This window comes from Sprattus sprattus (assembly GCF_963457725.1).
Source record: "Sprattus sprattus genome assembly, chromosome: 15".
NCBI lineage: Eukaryota > Metazoa > Chordata > Actinopteri > Clupeiformes > Clupeidae > Sprattus > Sprattus sprattus.
In genome coordinates, this window is record NC_137913.1 from 24,530,090 (window position 1) to 24,552,976 (window position 22,887).

The window sequence follows — 22,887 nt, forward strand, 5'->3', positions numbered from 1 at the left end:
CACTACAAATCAATCAATCAATAGAACGTTACATGTTCTCCTGAATCATGATTAGCAGTAGAAATCCTAGTAGTTGTGTTGTTGTAACAGACTGGCAACTAATCAGTCAACTGATCAACTCAAGTCAACTAATATCACCCTTATAATTAAACATCTTCCATTTTATTATTCATTTATGTATAGTATGTTATATGAGTTTCATGATCAATGTACTGTATATATATACATATATTATGCTATACGAGGGCATAAAGCCTGCTCTATACGTATGACATACAATCTCTCTGGATCATTTCCTCTCTACTCTATGTGTTTATGTTATGTTTATGCATATTTGAGGATACGTGCCTCAATTCTAAGGTCATTATGGCAGATTAGATGAGATTGCTGCACAAAGTCTAGGAGTCATCAGATATATTAAAACATGTAGTGCTGTGAAGTGTAATGCAATTTAAAGTAGTACAAAATCAATAAAGTGACTTGAGCTCCATATTTAGAGTAGATACAGCATGTAAGTCCCAGACCCATTTGTTAGGTCAGTGTTATGCATACCATGGACATCTGTGTCACAGTATGTGCACACACACACACAACCCATCTAACCACCCACCCAAACACACACATTCACTCTCTCTGTTTCTCCCCCACTCTCTCATCCACAGGCACATACGCTGTTTCTATCCCTCTCTCTGTCACACACAGACACAGACACACACACAGACACACAAACACGCACACACACACACACACAACTCATCTAACCACCCACCCAAACAGACACATTCACTCTCTCTGTTTCTCCCCCACTCTCTCATCCACATACGCTGTTTTTATCCCTCTCTCTGTCACAAACAGACACACACACAGACACAGACACAGAGACACAGACACACACACACACACACACACACACACACACACACACACACACACACACACACACACACACACGCACACACACACACACACACACACGCACACACACACACACACACATACACACACACACACACACACATACCACATACCACATACATACATAAACACTCACATAATACTGCAATCATTTGAGAGGGTAATAGAGTAGACATTGAATAAATTCAGTTTATTTTTAATATTCATTTCATTTGAAAAATATAAATTCTAGAATAATCACCACTGTGTGTTTGTTCTAAAAAGGTCACAAAATGTGATTACAAATGTTTCAGTTTTCAGACACACTAAAATGAATACTGCCATGGTTAAATACACTAGAATTTATTTGCCATGCATTAACACTGTAGATACTTTTGATTAAATCAGCTATCCCCATGAATATACCCCCAAATATAAGTTAAAAATGCATTCATATACTTACAAGGTTAAGAGAAGTTGATTTTGAAAAAGAAAAAATACATCAGCTATTATAACAACATTTGTACAGATCTACAGATTTTTGAACAGAAAAAGAGATCAAGAAAAAAATGAAGCACATGAAAAAAAGTAATGAAAAAAAGATATTTCAAGGAACAATACGGATGTATAGGACAAGATCAAACAAGGCTCAATAACGTCAGGACATCTGCCTTAACACATGCACATCTCTTCACAGTGCCTTGTTTCCTGCTTAAAACTTGCTCTTGTGGCTAATATCAAACTTTTTTTTGTCTCCTTTTTGTAACAAAAAGGGGATGTTCTTTGCAAGTGCACAATTCCAGTTTTGTATTCTATGCTCATGAAACAACACCTTAACAGCAAGTTAAAAAAAGAAACCTGAAAAAAGACATCTACACCATTGTTTTCTTTTTTTCTCTCTCTCTACTGGTCTCTGTCCCATCCTGTTAATGCACAATGTCGTGAGTCGTTTGAGTTTGAGCCACAAAAACAACTCAGTTTCAACTGATCTGGTGTTCTTGTAGTTCATTAACATTTAAGCCACTTAGGTACCTCATTTTCTGTGCCGTACAAGCAGTTCTAGTACTCTGAGTAAACATGGCATTGTTCACTTTATCGTCTACACAAGTCAAGAGCGCCTACGGCCTACAGAATGTTTGCAGTAATCAAGAGACACGAATGGGAAAGTCACTTTTGTGCAAAATGGATCACATTTAAATGACAAATTCCCGCAGCCAAATATTTTGAATATATATATATTCCCTTAAAATCACATGTTCACACCAAAGAAATATCAGGACCTTTCCTTATTTAGGGACAATCACGAGTTACAATATATTCCATTTGTGAGGCATTGGTAAGAGCTATAAAATCAGCTGCAATGCCATTTACACATCATTTAAATGTTATCAATAACAGACTGAAATCATATTACTATCTCTGTCACACATATGTGTTAATCACTCAGTCAGATGTCCTCCGCTGATCTAGAAGTGCTCTATAGTATACACAAAGAATATTAACACCATTTTTATCCCATGCTTTTGTAAATATCAAAAGGAAAAACAAAATCAATATTTATAATTAATTATTTTCTTTACAGAATGCCTGCCACCTAAAATAAGAGGTAGAACTACAATATATATATATATATATATATATATGTATATATATATATATATATATATATTTATAGATATTATTTTTCCTGCTACAGGAAAAGAAAGACACAGTTACAGTAGTTCCTTATATAAAAACGGGGGAGAGGAATTGGTCAAGATGAAAAACAGTATAAAAAGCTAAAGTATTAGACAGTGAGCATTATGGACGGTCAGCATTGAAGGGACTCGAGAGGACATCTCTCTTAGACAGAAAATAGCAGGCTGGATTTGCATAGTAGTTAGAAGTAGAGTGCTTAAGTAAGTTGAAGACAAATACTGTTCTCTCTCTCTCTCTCTTTCTCTCTCTCTCTCACTCTCTCTCTCTCTCTCTCTCACTCTCTCTCTCTCTCTCTCTCTCTCTCTCTCTCTCTCTCTCTCTCTCTCTCTCTCTCTCTCTCTCTCTCACTGACGACATTTCACAGTGACCACATCATGCAGGAAGCCACCTCCAGGAAGATGTACTGCTTTTGTCTTGTCCAATCCAAAAAGACATTCTTCTTTCCTCTCTCTCTTTCGGGACTTACGCAATGACAGACACACGTAAATAAAATTTCTATCAGTTTTTCCATTCCTAGTTAATTTGTTGTTGTTGTTGTTGTTGCCTTTGTTTTCATTGAAAACTAACAGGAGGGGGTTTGGTCCACTGGTGTGAATGTTCAAAGGTTGGGTGATTGTGTCACTTCGACGGCATGAGGGGGTGAGGGGCTAAAGGGACGTCTCCGAGCCCCTTCTTTTCCAGAAGATGTCGTCGTCGTCATCCGGGTGCATGTCTATTCTTATCTGAGGCACGTTTAATGGAAGTCTTTCAGGACTGTGGAGCAGAGGACAGATTTGAGTCAGAGAAGCTTGTCAGAAGAGAACAGCATTGTATGAATGAGCTCTACGATCCCTTACAGGTTATTCAGTGAAACTAAATGCGCAAGTTTCCTGGATGCAAGGAAACAGATTGAGGCGGTTCATTTCTACCAAAATGTAATTTTAGTCACTATGGCCGTCTATCCAACCACTACGAAGGAGCTGACTCAGAGTAGTCAATGCTTTTCTGGATACTTTGGTCTCTGTCTGTGCTACGATGCCTCGAGGTAAGATTACAAGTGTGTGGTGACCACAATGTCAGGGGACAGGAAACAGGCCAGATGAAAAGGTGTTTCAAACCATCATAGGATATCTGGAGAACCTTTTGAGCTAAGCTTTTTCTATTCACTCACCGCATCTTCACTGGCATCACTCAAATGATCTTGACTGTTGGTGTCAAGATTTCAATATCAATTCTCTATCTGTCTTAGCTAGGTGGTGAAGCGCTTCCCTCTGTGTTTGCTGTGTGGGAATGTCGGCCATAATTAAGAGCAGCAGTCTGTACTGGAGCCTCTCCAGACTCCCGTCTCCGTGTCTGCCTGCTGCCCTCTGCCCTAAAAGACAGGCCTGAGGCGTGGGCCTCCTCAGACTGAAGACATCCACCTCACAGCGTGACCAGTCATGCAGGAGGATATACCCATCAGTACACACACACACACACACACACACACACACACACACACACACACACACACACACACACACACACACACACACACACACACACACACACACACACACACACACACACACACACACACACACACACACACACACACACACACACACACACACACACACACACACACACACACACAGACAGACAGACACACACACACAAACAAAGACACACTATGGGCATGCTTGGATGCACATTCTCTCTCTGCACACAAAAAATACTTTCTTGTGCACACAAATGTGAACATTCATACATGCGTGCACATGACAAAATATGCTCACACACACACACACACACACACACACACACACACAAACACGCACACACCACAGCAAACGAATATCACTGGGCTGGCAATACCTTGTCATTGAGTTGGCCTGGTAGTAGTATTTCCTCTCAACAGGAGGTGTGCCGATCAAGGAATTCAGGGGACTTTTCTCCTTTGGAAAAGAAGCAGACATATGACCTCAGATTATCCCACACATGACTAGGTGTCCAGTCCCACACTCACAGCACCTTTTTGTGAAGCAAAGGCTGGGGCAGCATCCCACACAAAGATCAGCTTCAGCAACATGCTCATTGGCACATCAAAAGACAACCGTCATCACATCAAACACCATAACACCTCTTATTAAGCATTTCTATTCTCTTTTGTTTACATACGAAGGTAGTTATGTGTAGGTAATTCATATTAAACAAAGAGTGAAGTGGTTGTGATTTTATTTGCATTAATGATTATTTAGAATTTCTTTAACGACCACATGTGTTAGTGTGAAGTATGTTTGATAACAAATGCAGGTCTGTTTTCATTTGCTAACAACCATTTAATGCTTCTTAAGATATAACACATGCATGTTACTGCAAAAGACGGAAGCATTAAAAGTAATACATAACAGTCTGGAACACAGACACAGACAAAGCCCATAAAAGCAAAGAAGATGTTAAACTTTTGTCTTGGAAATGGAAGTAGAGAAAAGAAAAACAAGTTAAGAGTTAGGGGATGTGGAAACCAGCCAAGCAGGATAAGAGTGGATGCCAAAAATAAAGATAGTTAGGAAGAGGAAAAATGAATTAAAGAATGTGCTCCATCTCTCCATCATCCATCCTTCAGAAGGACTTTAGAAGGAGAAAGAGAGAGAGAGAGGTAAAAAGAGAGGTTAGTTCGTGCCATGCAGAATGAACGGAACCGGAGGAAGAACAGAACGAAGCCGAGAAGACAGACAGAGGTGCAGTCCAAACCCCAGAAGCCACGGCGGCTGACCCAGGAACACATCATAGTCACCCAGGGGCCCACTGGGTGCGGTGCCGGTCCAGTCTACTCACTGTCTTTATCACCTAAGAAGGGCTCCTGCTCCATCATATCCATGGGGATTTTAATGCTGGGGACTTTCTCATTGAAGGGGTAGTCAGACTGTACGAGAGGGAAACAGTCACATGATTCACTGCCATCGCTTGAGTGATTACATGACATATAATGTGTATAGAACTTGTATAATAAATAACGTGTATAAAATGTACGTGAAATTAGGATCGGCATTAGCTACAGCGCACTGTAGCCAATGTGAGAATGATAGGTCATTAAATCAATACAGCCTGCTGTTTGAAACTATAGATAACCATTACGTCCCAGGGACAACTTTTAGGAACTTTTTTTGGGGGGGGTTAATGTGACTCCTGATTCAGTGTGACAGTTATGCTGGGTAATGCTGATCACAGCTCTCTCTCAGTCCCCCTCCCTGAACTCTGCAGAGGAGAGCTGCTGCATTATGAGAAACAGTCCGACTGAGAGAGAGGCCCTGGAATGAGAGCTGCTAAATAACGTCCGCGGAACATGTAGACTAGACTATACTGGCAGTCCGACTGAGAGAGAGGTCCTGGAATGACACAGAGTCCCAGGCCCTGTGACTGTTAGCGCCAGGTGAAGTCAGAGACAACTCTGCCAGTTCTCACTGCCATGATGGAACCATGAATTACAACCATGTTATGTCCAATGTAGAGGTACAGAATTAGAGGAAGACTACATACTAACAAACAACTAAACCCCTGCTTGTGACATTCTGTTAAAATCCTAGACTTCTTTTTGGGATCAATAAAGTATCTACCTATCTATATATCTATCTGACTACTTACCTATCTGACTACCACAATTTCAGATAACTACTACGGTTGGATATGTGCCATGGGTCAATAAGTATGAAGAGAAGCATTAAAAAGGACGTACATCCTTAATATCACATTTTGAAAGGACTTACATCCTCAACATCACTGTCTATGCTTCCCCTCTTCTTCTTCTTCTTTTTCTTCTCGTCTTCCCTCTTCTTCTTGTCCTTCTCAGGTATGACATCGTCCAGGTAGCTGAGTTCTTGTTGTGAGAAGAGGAAGTCCATGGCTTTCCTCACTGCAACCAGGGCCAGAATCTGGAGGAGGACAAAAATCATTACATTTCATCACATCATTGACAAAGCTCCACATACTGCTGTTTTGCTGCTGCTGAGTTAGTCTGCTAGTTTAGTGTTGACCAGTACAGTCTATTTATCTACACTGTCCATTTCCTTTCTATAAATATCATTATCCCTCAAGATGTGTGTGTAAAGTAAAGAATCTGTTTTGCACAATCTGAATTATTACTGGATTTTTTAAGGAAGACTGTTATCAAGCAATGTAGACTGTCTGGATATTGTGAGGGGGTTCTGCAGAATCGGTCTTCACACAGCTGCTTTATGCATCCTGAGCTGACCGTGCAGCTACTCACCATGACAGGGAAGATGATGGCTGCCACTGTGGACTTGAGGATCCAGAGGGCAGCCAGGCAGAGCAGCTGGAGAAAGGTGAAGAGATGCACCTTGCGCAGGGGGACATGCCGCAGGTAGATGAGGTCCGGCTGGTGCTTGGCTGGCATGAGGAGCAGCTTCAGACGGTCCATGAACTACACAACATTGTGGACACAAGACAGGATATCAGGTAATGTGACCCGGCATGTCATGTTTTAATAACATACAACGGTTTCTCAAAATACAGCATTTGAGTGACTAAAGGGTGGAACGTATATTTAGTTGAACGAATATTCAAGTTAACGACTGTTCAGTTATATTCGAGCCTTTCCTCATTTGAGTCTTGAGTGTAAGAAATACAATGCAGAGTTGAGAACAACCAAAACACAAATCTGGATTACCTGTTTGAGGAACACTGGGCAGCAACATTGTCTTCAAATTCATATATTTTTTTTTAATCCACTCCAGATGGACCGAATGTTCTTTACCATCAAAATCTGCTCGTACCCTGGTGTGCTGAGTGGTGAATCCCGCTTGATCATAAGTTGGATGCGCGTGGCCAATTGTTTGGTTTTAGCAAAGCCAACCCGCCCTAAGCACTATATAAGGGCAGGTGTTGTGCCATGTGCAATTGCTCACCTGGCACAACAGCAAATGTTACATGCCCACATGCAGGTTCAATCTCTTAAAACGCGGCCTCTGCGTAAGGCATAGATGGCCAAAACAACTAAGAACAGTATGTAAGCCATTCAGAGGGGTTTTACAGTCTTAGGACCGTAATTCGTCAGCCCACAAGAAGAGCAAACATTAAAAAAAAAAATTGCTGAATCTAACAAAATAAGAAAAAAATCTCGGATGCAAGCAAAACTACGAGAACATTTGTTTGTATATCTCTTCCTGAATAAGGTCCATTGTCACTTACTTTTTCCACTTACTTGCATTGGCTATAAAGTACTGATCTATTGTTACTGACAAATTACAGATATCAGGTTTTTACTGTTCCTGTTTACTAACAGTTTTCCAAAGAAGGATGGCCGCAGGATGGCTCCCTACAGGCAGAAAATCTCTACGGGACGAAGCTTCTTTGAGCTGGTCTGGAATCAAATCAAAGCTTCCTGACAACAACAGGGGGATTTGGCCAGGTGGAGAATCAGCTGGTGTCAAGTACCTCCACTGGATAACGTCTTTTTCCTCTCTCTTTTTTTCACATGCCACAAAGTTTTCCCACGGGCGGGGTGATTTGCAGGGAGAGGGAGTGTTTGGGGACAGAAGGCATAGTCTTTTTCTCTGGCGGTAACCAGAGGGCAGGGTGATGTCCGTGTGCTTAGTGATGACTCGCCGGAAAAAAACAAAAGACCCACCTGTACCCCGTTGAGGGAGGCCACACCCATGTAGAGGAAAACTCCGTACAGTACAGGCATGGGGATGAACTACAGGCCACAGAGAAGAACACAACAGGCATGAATAACAACTCTATTGAATCTCCTTCAAATTCCCTTCCAAACGAGTGAGAACTTTCAAGTACTACTAAATGACATGACATCAGAGAAGCCGTATAGTCTAGTCTACATGTTCTGCAGATCTACAGTTGCTGTTTCAGTTCATGGCTAAAAGAAAGATTAAAATGATACCAGACTAAGACTGCCACTACCTTGAGGATGGGGGACATCAGAACGGACAGGCCAGTGAGGATGAAGACACACACTCCAGTGACACGCTGCTCCCTATCAGACAAAAAAAAAGGCATGTTATGAATTTCATCTTTTCACACACAGCTGTATGGTGAACACTTTCAGACAGCCAGGATTCTCAACGCAATAAACAAGGTTATTGGATTTGTGTTTTCCATCTAACATCTAAGCCATGGGGCCCCTTTGCTATGTGTGGGGGCCGGGTTTTTTTTTTTTTGCGAAGCTGCCTGGTCTCCAAGTATTTGTGTTGACTCAGCTTACAGCTGCAGCAATACGGGCCACCTGACGCTAACCAAACAAGCTGTGTTTGGAACACAAACCTCCCAGCGTGCCCATCAGCAAATAACATCACCACTTAAGAGTCATTTACCACGGCGGGGCAATACCAGGGCAAAATAGTGGTGCACATACAATATACAACATGAATAACAAACCTCCACGTTTTTGCTGTGCTCCGCTAACAAGCGAGTAGTGTATTTGAGTTGTGTAAGACTTTTTCATGCTGGTCCCTACATTAGGGCACTCTGTCTCTGTTTAACCAGCTTTTTCACTGAATGTGTGGCTGGTCCTACGAACCCTACCGTGTTACTACCACTTTACCTGACTCCCAGGAACTTAGGCTGCTCCCCTGGCGCGGAGGTCTCCGTCTCCATCTTCAAGCTGTCGATGTGGGCGATGGAGATGACGGTGGCAGCCACGTACCAGGGCAGGCCCATGAAGGAGCACACGATCATGAGTATCGCCACCCAGAACAGGTCCAGGTGATAGCCCGCTCCTTTCTGCGAGGAGGGAGAACATCACTGAGGGGTCAGGCCTTTCGATACCAGGTGCATATTAAATGACATAGTACGCTGAAATACATGTGAAACACTTGAAGATGCCAGCTTGCATTAAAAGTGCATTCATACAGGTTAATGATGAGTTCACGATGCTCTTCAAATACCCCAAAAACCTAAGCAACACTGCAATGGTTATGTGCAATGGCTCGTTATGTTTAAGTATATATTCCCTGTCATAAGTGATTACTGATGGTACCTGCACCATAAGAACATGTAAATGTTTCTTCTAACGCATTTGATTATAAGCTATAAAGTAAAAGAGCATTACAATGTTCTGTAAGCTAAACACTTGTAAGGATGTACTCCATTTAAGGCATTATGACTGCCTCATAACCCCTTTCTGTATGAATACACTGAAAGCATCAAGTGGATGCCTGATTCATTCAAAGAATTACCAATATGGGTGTCTGTCTTATCACAAATATCTAATACCTTAAAATAAGATAATAAAATAAAAACTTAAATCATAAGCTGCTGACAGCTTAAGTGGACTGACGGAGGTACATCAGTGTGATTGGATGTTATTAAGGTCTAAAGACACCAAAATTGTCAGAGATTATTATTCTTAGCCTTTCATCCCTGAGGGCCAGTGACGGGGTCATCTCTGTTTCGCCTGTCTGTAGGAGCCTATTGTGTTTTACTTCACGGCCCATTGATACCGAGAGCACATCTAGACAAATAGCTGAGGCACGAGGTCAGATGAGTCTCCTGAAGCCCCCATAAAGCCAAATTTATTGGAACATATTCCTCACAACCACAGCTCAGTGAGCTGAATACCCAAGAAGAAGAGGAAAAGTGGGCACATCTTTGCTGTAGTTTGCTATATCTGAAAGCAATGGATCTTCCTCCTGATACAACATTTCCTCTCATCATACCTCTGCTCCACTGCTGCTGATGCTATGTTCCTGACATCTCGAAATGGACATACTAATTGATTTCATTTCCATGAAGTCTAAAAAAAAGTATGCTTAAATGTTTCAGTGAGACCGTCATCCCACTGTTCTTTCACCATCCCACTGTTCTTTCACCACTGCCATCATTCCATGACACTCATGTGATGTAATAAAACACAATGTGTTACAATAAAAGGCTATTTCTGCTTTTAAGCCGGCAGCCTTAGTCACATCCTGCAGGCCGTGAGGCAAATACCACCCCCCTGTCTCTCCATTCACTACTAGGGCACACAGACTGTCTATAAATATCCATTTCGCCTGGTGAGGGGAGTGCAGTTCTCGCTCCAGGCCAGCATGTCTTTCCTGCGCCCCATGAGTGCTTCTAACCATGCGTGCTAAAGCATCCGGGCATCGGTGCCAAGCGCTGTGCCAACCCCATGCCAGCACCCCACCAACACCTCTCCTTCCCCTAGACCCCTTCGCCCAATTCTAGGTGTCAGCACGCTGAGCCCCACCTTCAGCTTGTGCTCTTTGCGGTTGACGATGACTGCGGTTATCTGCTGGTCCATGAAGAGCAGGATGGTGACGAGCAGGGCGGGCAGCGCCGACGCCAGGTACACCCACCAGGGATTGCCCCCGAACGGAGGCACAAACCAGCCGCGGTTGGGACTGGTGGGCTGCGGGGTCGAGGTTTGGCAGAGCAAGAGAGGGGTATGGATTAAACAGCAGGAAGAGGAAGAGCTTGCACACACACACACACACACACACACACACACACACAGACACACACACATACACAACCACACAACCACGTATGCTGCTAATGTGCTGTACACACACACAAACTGCACATTTACACACACACACACACACACACACACACACACACACACACACACACACACACACACACACACACACACACACACACACGAATGACACACAAACATAGATAAACCAACATATTCACTGATAGACATGGCACTGATGCATATAAACCCACCCCATAGAGATGAGCAATATATCTAGGACAGTTGTGATAATGCATTGTCTGAAAGTATAGTAAAAGTGTCTCCTAATTCATAAAAAAGTAGGTAAAAACAGAAGTGTTGTAACACTAATAAGACATGGAAAGAACAACCAATCCAATTGGAAAATGGAGTTAGAGCTCTGTTAAATAATCTGCATCTACAGTAGTGATAATACATGTAAATGTCCATTACCCAAAATGGTGATGGTTTATGAAACACATTCGTTAGTGGACAGAGGCCTCGCCATGTTGCATCTCTATTATTGATGTGTTCATGAAACATTGAGTGAACGAACGCAGCGGGCATTAAAAACAAAAGGAAGTGGAATCCATTATGCAAATGAAGGGTGGGTTGAGGGAGGCCTACCTTAAATTCAGTAGGCACAAGGAGCTTTGGCGTGTCCACTCCCACCAGGGCGTCAACCCCCACAAAGATCAGGATGGCCAGGATGATGGCAAAGTCACTGATCAGCTTCCTCACCTGAGCCAGGGAGGGGAGGCATATGTGTCAATGGCATATGTTTATGGTACTTACTATATAGTGAGTCTGAATAACATTGGTACATTGGTCTTAATGACATAAATGCTTGACTACATGAATACTTGCCACAGTATAGATTCATATTTGAGCTGCTAATTGACGGCTACTGACAGGTTTTCACAGGCAACCCTATAGATAACCCTAAAATCTAATGTATAACTCAAGACTGAATACTGAATACTCAAACATACATCCTCAGGGGGAGAGGTTTGTGTGCAATACTGTGTGAGAATAAAAGAAGCACACCACATATGACTACAAGAAACCCTGTGGCCAGTTCCCTTTCAATGACCCGTCTCCAAGCCTGGCCTCTTCATTTTCCTCAGGCAATATCAGACGGCACACATCTCTCTGGGGCATTCAGGCTGTGCTTCTTTTCAGCCAGCCAATTCCAACTAACTATGCTTTAAAGTACTGTTCATTTACACAATCACTGCCACTTTAACTAATTAATTTGATAGAGGGATTGGTAAACTCACACATGCTGCCTGTGTACGTGATCTTTCAGCTGGCAAAAACTCCTTATTTATTCTACAATTTTGTACCTACCTACAATAAACATAATGTAAACTTCTAAATATGACAATGACCCCAGAGTCTTTTTGTATTTTACTGGCTAGCAATCAAAGTGCACTGTGGGACGCCCTGACGGTCTTGACTCACAGTGGTGGGAAAGAAGGGGCTGAACTTGAACTTCTTCAGAACCATGGAGCAGGTATAGGTGCCGAGGAACAGGATGACGGACATGAGCGCAATGTCGGGCACAAATTCACAGGCCTTTCCCACCAGCTCGCCCTTGTACTTGAGACACTCAGAGCGTGTCATAGACGACCACGTGGTGTTCAGGGGCTGGGGAGAGGGACACACACAAACACACACACACATACATGCTCAGTGACACACTTTTCCGTGGAGTACATACAATATTAAAACAGCAGACTGCCTATGGGACCCTGTGGAAGCATTAGATCTAGAAAGTGATTTGATCATTTCATACTTAAAGGGAATATAACTTCAGAAACTATAACTCTTGTAACTATAACGCTGAAAATGCCTTGTTTGTTCTTTGCTCGCATTCTGATTTCACCACAGCAGTGAACTCCACACCAGCACACTGAACTCTCTCTGTGGCCTGAGCACAATAGGTGCCTGACAGTGCCTGAGCTTCCATTGAGAGAGCTTACCAAGATGCTGGCATTGGATTGTGTTTGGGCATTACGTTTCAGCGAACCCAAATTGAAGACGGGACGTGAATGAGGCTATTGTCATTGTGACCTTTTTTTTGTCGGCGCGCAGCGCATTATTTTCTGTGGACAAACCTCTGGCATCACCAGGAGTTTGGTGGTGATAGCCAGAGGGCAGGGAACAGGGATGGGCCTCAGACAATACTCTGATATGCTGTGAGCGGGGTACTGAGGTTTCACCGACAGAAAGGGCAGCTACTGCTTCTGTTTGACGAAGTAAAAGCTGAACAAGAGGGGAGTTTTTAAAAAGGGGCATAATTTATAATTGAATGTCTCACAGGTATAAAAGTTCTTATCTGTCACATCACAAGGCATTACAGTCTGGGCAGGTGCCTACCATGTCAGTGATGTTGTAGAATAACTAGTCGGTGCCTACCATGTCAGTGATGTTGTAGAATAACTAGTCGGTGCCTACCATGTCAGTGATGTTGTAGAATAACTAGTCGGTACCTACCATGTCAGTGATGTTGTATAATAACTAGTTGGTACCTACCATGTCAGTGATGCTGTCGAATAACTAGTCGGTACTTACCATGTCAGTGATATTGTACAATGACCATTCAATTCCATCCACTGTGTCCGTCAGTAATCCTGAGCTGTTATCTGAAACAACCAACACATAGCTTGTTTTAATTCACATTGTAATTCACATTCTAACTCACATTGTCATTCCATTCCAACCTGGATTTTTTTAATGTTTGTCATGACTCATAGTTAATGAAGCTCTAAATAAGCGTCCCTGACCCCCCTGGCTGTCATTTCCAGCTTTGGAGAAAATGATCCCATTAAGATAACCCATCTCAAGCTGTGAGGATGTGAGTGTGTGTCTGAGAGTGTCTCTGTGTATGTGTGTGTGTGTGTGTGTGTGTGTGTGTGTGTGTGTGTGTGTGTGTTTGTGTGTGTTTGTGTGTGTGTGTGTGTGTGTTGCATGTCGCTTGGCATGAGAGGTAGCCCAGAGCGCTCGACCTGATGACTTCCTCTGCCCTGAAGTAATCCCTAAAGAGCCTTATGACAGAGGGGGTGGGAGGATGACAGGGACTAATTCTCCCCCCCCCAACCGTCTCCGTCTGCTCCACGTAGTTAAGAGATGGGTGAGGGGCAATGGGGACTGTTTTACCCCGGATGTCATCATGGTGTATGTGTGTGCTGGTGGAAGGTCTCTCTCATTATCTGTCTGTAGCCTGCAGCATAACATGACTTCATGAGTGGGACACACACACACACACACACACACACACACACACACACACACACACACACACACACACACACACACACACACACACGCACGCACGCACGCACGCACACACACACACACACACGTCATCTCTCTGCTCCCTGCTCCCTGCTCCTCCTCACCACCTGCTGAGTCACCTAACACTCACCCCGCTTACACACAACCGCAGGAGGGCACACCATGCTCATAGCACCATGAGGGGGGGCTGGCATCACCACTGCGCCCAGTGGGGCTGGCAGGGAAGAGGGAAGGGTGTGAACACAGTCAGACAGAGTCACAAGGGGGACTGGGCCCATGGTGATCTCAGAGCACATCATTAAAAACATCCCATCTGAGTCTCTTCCCTTGGTCCTCTCCTCAGCAACGCTGGGCTTGGTTTCCAGTCAGCCATGGCAGTGCAAGCGCCGAGTGTTGAGATGGGAAGAGCTCCAGCAGTGGAGCTCGATACTAAACCAACAGTGGAGTTTTTGAGGATTTTCCTTGAAGCAACCTATACTTAGTGAACTGAACCAGTGAAATCACATAGGCAGATGATATATTGACATAACACTGTGGGCACTCTTATGAACGGCTACTGATGTTATAGTAACCGGTTAAATAGGAACACTGTGAGCACCCCTGACGTGATGAATGCACCAAAACCTGGGGCCACATTGGGCTGTGTTTTGTCATTTGAGATTTGATAGCTCCTGGCTTGTTGTGAGCACACGCTGACGTACGGTTGGGCCCGTCCTCAGCCAAATGTGCTGTGGCTGCAGACACACACACACACACACACACACACACACACACACACACACACACACACACACACACACACACACACACACACACACACACACACACACACACACGCACACACACACACAAGGACAGAAAGTGTCCAGGGGAAGAGAGAGCGTCACTCATCTCTTTGCGTCGTGTCTGACCTCCTGCCATGTGGTGCTGACGCCAAAGAGGACAAAGTGAGGACGAAAAAACAACAGAGAGGGAGTTGCTACTCTAACAGAGCAAAAGACAGGTCCGCATTCTTTTCCAGAACCGCACCATTCAACTCATGACTCCGGGGTTTGGGCTATCAGCAATGGATTAGTCTGAATGATGGAAACTTGATGAGTGGGATATCAGGGTTTACTTAAAAAAAACAGCACAAGGTCGTGACAATAGCGCCCCCACTCTGCAAGCACAGAAAGTTCTTGCCCGCGTTCAGAAACCATGCTCACCGTGGAGCGCCCCAAATGGGGATGAGTAAATGATTTTAAAATAGCGCTTTTACTCAGGGGCCGGAGCCTCAATGAAGTATCAACATTTAATGTGGTCCAGATGAATTATTGACCAGCTATAAAATTGAATGTCACAAAGCTTTCCAGACAGCACCCAGAATGTGACATTAAACAAATCTGTTTAAATGTAAGAAATCACACACTAAAAAACACATAAACACAAAACACATTTATTGAATTTCCTAATTGCAAACAAGAGAACCAATCTAATCCAGCTAGTGCGCTGAAAAACGTTTACAGACCACTCAATGTGTCGACGTGACCTTCAAACATCACCCCAGCCTCCTCCTCCTCATCTATATTTAGCACCAATAATGGACATCCACAGTTGGGGGGGACACTGTAGATTCAGTGGAACCCAAAGCAGGCTAAGTCAACAGGCTAGGTGGATTCGACTACTAATAGGCTACTCTGAGGTAACAGTTAGATACTCAAGAGTTGTGGGAGACTTGTCACCAAACACTTAGGCTCCGCTGGCCATGTCTACATATTCATATTCTTCACACAGAATGTGTGCTGTACTTAGCAGGACTAATGCGGAGCCGCCCCATTCACTTCACCGGAAACACTGGAGGGGTACTGTTAAGTGTGCGTGGACACAATTCACTTTTAATGTCACGAGAAGCCACTCCACACTACACCTCCTCATCATGCAACCTCACCACCCTAGGGGTTTCAGTGTAATTCCCTTTGGCCTGGACATGCACACAATAATGCTTGAGTCCAGTGCAGCCCTCTCTTGTCCCATCATCACATCAGTGCTGCAGGTTGAAATGGTAGGGTGAGATGACCCACCCTGTGTGCTTCACTGAGCATGGCCTGCTCACCAGACGCTCCAACTGACCATTCTGCCTGCTCTGCAACTTTTTCATGTGCTATGGTAGGTCCAAGGTGAAGCATATAAGGTGTGTTCAGCCATGAACAAGAACACACACACACACACACACACACACACACACACACACACACACACACACACACACACACACACACACACACACACACACACACACACACACACACACACACACACACACACACACACACACACACACACACACACACACACACACACACACACACACACACACACACACACACACACACACACACACACACACACACACACACACACTTGGGACCAAACCATGCAAAAAAAAAAAGCAGTTGACACTTTCACACAGATGACATGTGACAGCGTGGCACAAAGCACACGGCTCCTTACCTAGGGTGGGCGCCATACACATGCAGTCGTACTGCGTCACAAGGTCGACCCTGTAGTCGGAGTCGATGGGGTAGTGGTGGGCCAGCTTCAGCATCTTCTTGAAGGCGTCGTAGATGAAGATGAAGCTGATGAGCGAGGAGAAGCCCTCCTCGGTGAAGCGCGTGAAGTACTGCACCAGGAAGCTGGCATCCGTCGCCACCAGGACCAGGCAGAAGAAGGCTGACCACAAGCCGATCCACAGCCGGAATTCCAGATAGTCAAACTGATTGTCCCTGTGTGAGGGGAAACAAGACAAATGCACCAAATGTCCTTTAGTGGAGTTGATTCATTAAATACAGTGCTTATGACAACAGCCACCCAATTGCCTGTTGAGACATGTTGCTGTATTTAAATATGTAAATATTATTTTGATATATTTGTTTCATGTCATTTATATTATATTATATACAACCTGAATGTGGCCCACATATTACAGTAGATCTACTGGTATCTGTGGGCCACATTCAGGTTAGCTAACATTGAGTAAAATGGTGTTAACACTACCAGTATTCTTTCATTATTCTGAGATTGATGAAAGATAAATACGAAAGCCTAGATGAACAGGAGAGCAGAGAGGGAACAGGTGAACAGAGATGAAGTGGTGAACAGAGCCATACTTGCTGAAGTTGAAGAGCAACCTCTCGAACACCAGCACGGGGCCTGTACTGCTGAGGATGGTGAGAGGTTGGCCAGCGAGCAGGCAGAAGACTGCTCCAGAGACCGCTGTGCCCAGGAAGCTCTCCAGCACGCCCTGCCAACCAAGACGTCAACACATGAGCATTCATCTCACGCACAAACAAGTCATATACACACGCTCACGTGACAGGAAGACAGACAGGAAGACATAAATACATGCAGACAGGCAAACACAAACACACACACACACACACACACACACATACACACTCTCTCTCACACACACACACACACTGAGATGTGAGCCTGCCCCACCCCCCCTTGTTCTCCCCTCTTTCTCCCACTCCCAGTGGGCAGTCATCAGCAGGGTAACCCGGAAGCAGGGGCAGTTGGCTTCCTGCCCCACAGGAGCTTAGGCGGCAGGGGCATCTGCTCCCTCCATTGACACCCTGCTGCCACTCAGCCGACGCTGCTGCCAGCCACTGCCTGTCATGGCACACGCCACCCCAGTTTCAAAGAGGGCAACACGCACTTTCACACACACAGACACTAAAGCCACAGTTTGGCTTTTAGAAAGGTCTCTCTGCCACTCTGGTTTTATGCTTCACAGCATCTTTATACTGTACATTTCTGAACATTTTTGGCAATAGGTTATAAGTACAATGTCATAAAGTATATATTTAGTAAGTAAGTATATCATAAATATATAATGGTAATAAATGTGTTTGCAATTCCCACATAATATTTTTCCAGCCATTATACGGGCATAATTCAGTTCAAATAAATAAATAAATAACACCAGACATAAACAACCACAAACAAAAGCACGTGTTTTTGTACTGGGGGTGGGGGTGTGTGTGCTCCAACCCTCCCTCTAAATGACGCTCTACTCACACATTGTTTGCACATAAAACATTGACAGTGCCAAAAGCTGTTAACCCACCTGCATATTTTCAGTGGCGTCTCCCAGCAAGCCCCCAAACGTGATGGCGTTGGTCACAGTCCCCAGGTAAATGAATAAAATAGCCGACAGCGATTGGATGTGTATCGCGTCGTAGAAGTCGCTGGCGAAAAATGGAGCTTTCCGCTTGATGTCAAGTATAAGGCCACCGCAAAACCTGAGGGAAAACATTAAGAGAATGGACACGGCTGACAAGCAAGGACAATTTTGACACATTGTGCAATTAAACGCAAATCCGAAATGGCCATGTGCAAGTGCGGTGATGTATGTTCATTGTGATTTAAGGACACTACATCCAGAACAGACTGCAATGTTTGTTTAAAACTGCTGACCTGTCTGCGCAGAGACAGCGAGAGTGTGAGAGTAAAATAGGCCTCGTCATCATTTAGAAAAAACTCGCTTGGAATTATAAGTTAGAAATCCGGACCTTAATGGACACTGTGCCGATCGTTCGTATAGCTCAAGGACATGTCTATTGTGAAGTAACACAATTTGATGTGGACAAGGGTTCATAGGCTAAAATATGGGGGGCTGATATTTAGTTTGGGGGGGGGGGGGGGGGTGGTGTCTTACCTCCCGGTCTTCTTCAGCTCATCGCCCACTGCGTGTCCCCCTCCGCCGTGACCCCCTTCATGAGGCGTGTCACCGTTCATGTGCATGTTGTCCCCTCCAGCGTACATGTTCTTCCTGAACGCACAAACGCCAACATAGTTGTGTTCAAAATGCTCAACGTCATTTTATATAATGCTACAAAAAAAATCACATTCACGCCGACTGAAACTCAAATAGAACCCCATGTTAGCATAATTGAGGGGAGAACAGTTACGCTTCATAAAATGGTAAGAATGGCAATCCCATTCAAACCAAAGTAATGATAATTAAAGCACACATTGGAAGCATGTAAAGGAGTAAACTGAAACTTCGGCCCTGTTCTGTGTGGGCAGTGTCATGTCCGGCTCTCAAACATGACAAATAACAGAGTCCAACAGAGTTTAAAAGCCAAAATAGTGTTAATTTATTAGCAACTATACAAAGAAGGAGGATGGCTTCGAGCAGAGCCTGGGGAGCAAGGTTTCCCCATTCTCTCTCTCTCTCTGGATCTCTGTCTCAAGCCTCCCTTGGCACCTGTGGGAGGTGCTTTTGTAGTCACAGGGAACACCAGTCCCAGGTGTTCTCAATGACTAACGAGCCAACCACACCTGCTGGTCATCTGCAACACAAACACACACACAAGCAGCCAGCCTAGCACTCAAAAAAGGCAGGGTCGTCACACCCTCCCCCATAAGAACGGGGTCCTAACAGGAACCCCGAGATACAAACAATTTTAAAAAGGAACATACCACCTGCAGCAACACTCCCTCAACCTCGGGCTCCTTTTAGCTGCATACGGAAGAGGAGAGGTTAATAACACACAGGTTTAAAATGTCACAAAGCAATCCAGAACTACAAAACAGGGCCTGAGTCAACCTAACATGCCTGAATCACAGACACTACTTTTCACACCCACATGCCTAATGCACAGACATTCTCTTACATCCCAGCAGGCCTGATACAGACACTGCCTTACTTGCCTGATACACAGACTCTCTTACATCCCAGCAGGCCTGATACACAGACACTGCCTTACTTGCCTGATTCACAGACTCTCTTACATCCCAGCAGGCCTGATACACAGACACTGCCTTACTTGCCTGATTCACAGACTCTCTTACATCCCAGCAGGCCTGATACACAGACACTGCCTTACTTGCCTGATACACAGACTCTCTTACATCCCAGCAGGCCTGATACACAGACACTGCCTTACTTGCCTGATACACAGACTCTCTTACATCCCAGCAGGCCTGATACACAGACACTGCCTTACTTGCCTGATACACAGACTCTCTTACATCCCAGCAGGCCTGATACACAGACACTGCCTTACTTGCCTGATACACAGACTCTCTTACATCCCAGCAGGCCTGATACACAGACACTGCCTTACTTTTATCCTTAGAAAAACTACTCGACATGTGCAATTCATATCGTTCAGCTAATTTGAGCAACTGATCATTTAAGAATTGGTCCAAAGCTTCATGCGATGGAGCCGTAACAAAATCCTCTATGGACGGCATTTTAATAATAATAACCACTGCGCACAACGCAGAACAAAAAGCAAGCAAGACTGCCCAAATACAACTGCAGCGCAACGTGTGTCCCTCTAACTACCTAACTAGCCCAACTACCTAACTACATAAACCTAGCTCTTCATGTGGCTAATGACGGTGGGTTATTAAGCGCAAGCCCGACAGACAAACAAGAGCGACCATTACCTGGCAACTCCGCTTGAGCCACGGAGCGCACCCGAGACGAATGCTCTGACCGTCTTCACCACAACACTACCCCCCTTTTAGGCGAGATCCTAAGGACCACGCCACTACTCCTCACTCACCAGGAACACACATTTGACACTCAACATACTATCAGTGCAGCAGTCAACACTTACGTACCTACTGTCGTCGAGCACAGCGGTAGAATGTTGCCTCCAATCACCCACGATACAAAACACTGCGTCCTCACAGACAAACTTTTCCGCTGAGAGGAAAGTGCGAATTTACTCCGTGACGTCACCACCGCGACATCCAATTCACAAACAAATGAACTTTTTCCGTGACGTCACCACTGCGACATCCAATTCACAAAACAAATGAGCAACTAGTACTCACATTCTATATATGTCTATGCTCACATTAACAGGCGGATTCAGCACGAGACGAGCCCCCATCTTGTCATGTCCGGCTCTCAAACATGACAAATAACAGAGTCCAACAGAGTTTAAAAGCCAAAATAGTGTTAATTTATTAGCAACTATACAAAGAAGGAGGATGGCTTCGAGCAGAGCCTGGGGAGCAAGGTTTCCCCATTCTCTCTCTCTCTCTGGATCTCTGTCTCAAGCCTCCCTTGGCACCTGTGGGAGGTGCTTTTGTAGTCACAGGGAACACCAGTCCCAGGTGTTCTCAATGACTAACGAGCCAACCACACCTGCTGGTCATCTGCAACACAAACACACACACAAGCAGCCAGCCTAGCACTCAAAAAAGGCAGGGTCGTCACAGCAGCTCCACCAGTCATGTTGACACTGTAGATTCAGTGGAACCCAATCAGGCCATGTGGATTCACCTACTAAAAGGCTACTCTGAGGTAAGAGTAAGACACTCAGAGCTATGAGGGACTTGTCACCAAACACTTAAAACGCTGCTGGCCATGTAGACATGTTCATATTCAGTCCGGCCTTCACACAGAATGTGTGCTGTATTTAGCAGGACTAATGCAGCGCAATCCCATTCACTTCACCGGAAACACTGGAGGGCAAGTGTTACGTTTATGTGGAGCAAAGTGAGACTGTTAAAGCATGGGAGAGATGGCAGTCCAAGAGCTTGAGTGTAGTGATTGTAAATGTGACTGTGTGTGAATGAGAGTGAGAGAGAGCGACAGAGACAGAGACAGAGAGATAGAGAAAAGGAGAGAGTGCTACTACTTAAGAGCCCGCAGTCCACTCACAGATTGACTGGCATGCAGATGCGACAGCCTACTGTCATTTCACCTGAAGCCAAAAACCCTTGACATGGCTCATCTAATTAAGTGCTACCCTTCTTCTCTATCCCTCTCTCCTCCTTTTTCATCTCCCTCTTTCCTTCCGCTTCAACCAGCCCGCTTAAATCAAGGGTGCACTGGCCTTGCACGCGTTTCACTGGCTACTTAGAGTAAGACAAACTTTAAATAGCTCCCCATGCCTCATGTTAGGCCTGCTGTCAGTCAAATGCAGATAACCTTTAAACTAAAGTAAGAATGGGCAGAGCCTAACTTCAAGCCAATGTGAAAACTTGACTCAAACAACACATTGACACTTTATTATTATTATGATGACAGGTGTATCTGTGTTTTGCCCAAACCTCTTGTCTGAAGAAGGCAAAGACTTTGGAGGCTCTATCCTGATGGCAGGGTCCCACTCTCCAGGTGGGAGAACAATGACCTCGTCGAGGAACTCGTCGATGCCGGCCAACAGATCCTGCCTATCCTTGGCTTTGTATGCAATGTCGTGGAAGACCTTGATTACGAGGAGGACATTTAGAGAGCAAGCCTGACTGCAGGAGATCACCACACATCATGTTAGAGAACATTGACTAGTGTGGAGCATGTATGGCATGGCATCCGGCAGAAACGTATGTAATGGACAGACAGCAAGGAACTACAGTCCTGGTAAAAGCAAAAGTGTGTGTGTGTGTGGACAGATATACAGGAAGGTAAAAAGGGTGTGTGTAAGAGACACAAAGACAGTGAGCGCCACAAAATGACAGAGACAAACAAAAAGAATGAGAAAAGGCGAATGAGAGAGAGAGAGAGAGAGAGAGAGAGAGAGACAGACAGACAGACAGATAGAAAATTA

General features: G+C 44.6%; 1 protein-coding gene across 1 annotated transcript in view; it reads right to left on the minus strand.

Annotated features, from left to right (window-relative positions):
• Positions 1 to 3,251: 3,251 nt before the first annotated feature.
• Positions 3,252 to 22,887, minus strand: part of slc4a4a (solute carrier family 4 member 4a) — a 50,704-nt gene continuing 31,068 nt past the window's right edge. The window contains exons 9-24 of the mRNA XM_080852406.1: positions 22,394 to 22,548; positions 19,032 to 19,145; positions 18,441 to 18,615; positions 17,479 to 17,612; positions 16,731 to 17,094; positions 12,497 to 12,682; positions 11,660 to 11,773; positions 10,778 to 10,939; positions 9,131 to 9,309; positions 8,491 to 8,563; positions 8,201 to 8,269; positions 6,821 to 6,994; positions 6,321 to 6,485; positions 5,392 to 5,479; positions 4,429 to 4,508; positions 3,252 to 3,345 (exon numbers count right to left, since the gene is read on the minus strand). Of these exons, the coding sequence (XP_080708532.1) occupies positions 4,465 to 4,508; positions 5,392 to 5,479; positions 6,321 to 6,485; positions 6,821 to 6,994; positions 8,201 to 8,269; positions 8,491 to 8,563; positions 9,131 to 9,309; positions 10,778 to 10,939; positions 11,660 to 11,773; positions 12,497 to 12,682; positions 16,731 to 17,094; positions 17,479 to 17,612; positions 18,441 to 18,615; positions 19,032 to 19,145; positions 22,394 to 22,548 (2,196 nt within the window). The 3' untranslated portion in view covers positions 3,252 to 3,345; positions 4,429 to 4,464. The remainder of the gene's footprint in view (positions 3,346 to 4,428; positions 4,509 to 5,391; positions 5,480 to 6,320; positions 6,486 to 6,820; positions 6,995 to 8,200; positions 8,270 to 8,490; positions 8,564 to 9,130; positions 9,310 to 10,777; positions 10,940 to 11,659; positions 11,774 to 12,496; positions 12,683 to 16,730; positions 17,095 to 17,478; positions 17,613 to 18,440; positions 18,616 to 19,031; positions 19,146 to 22,393; positions 22,549 to 22,887) is intronic.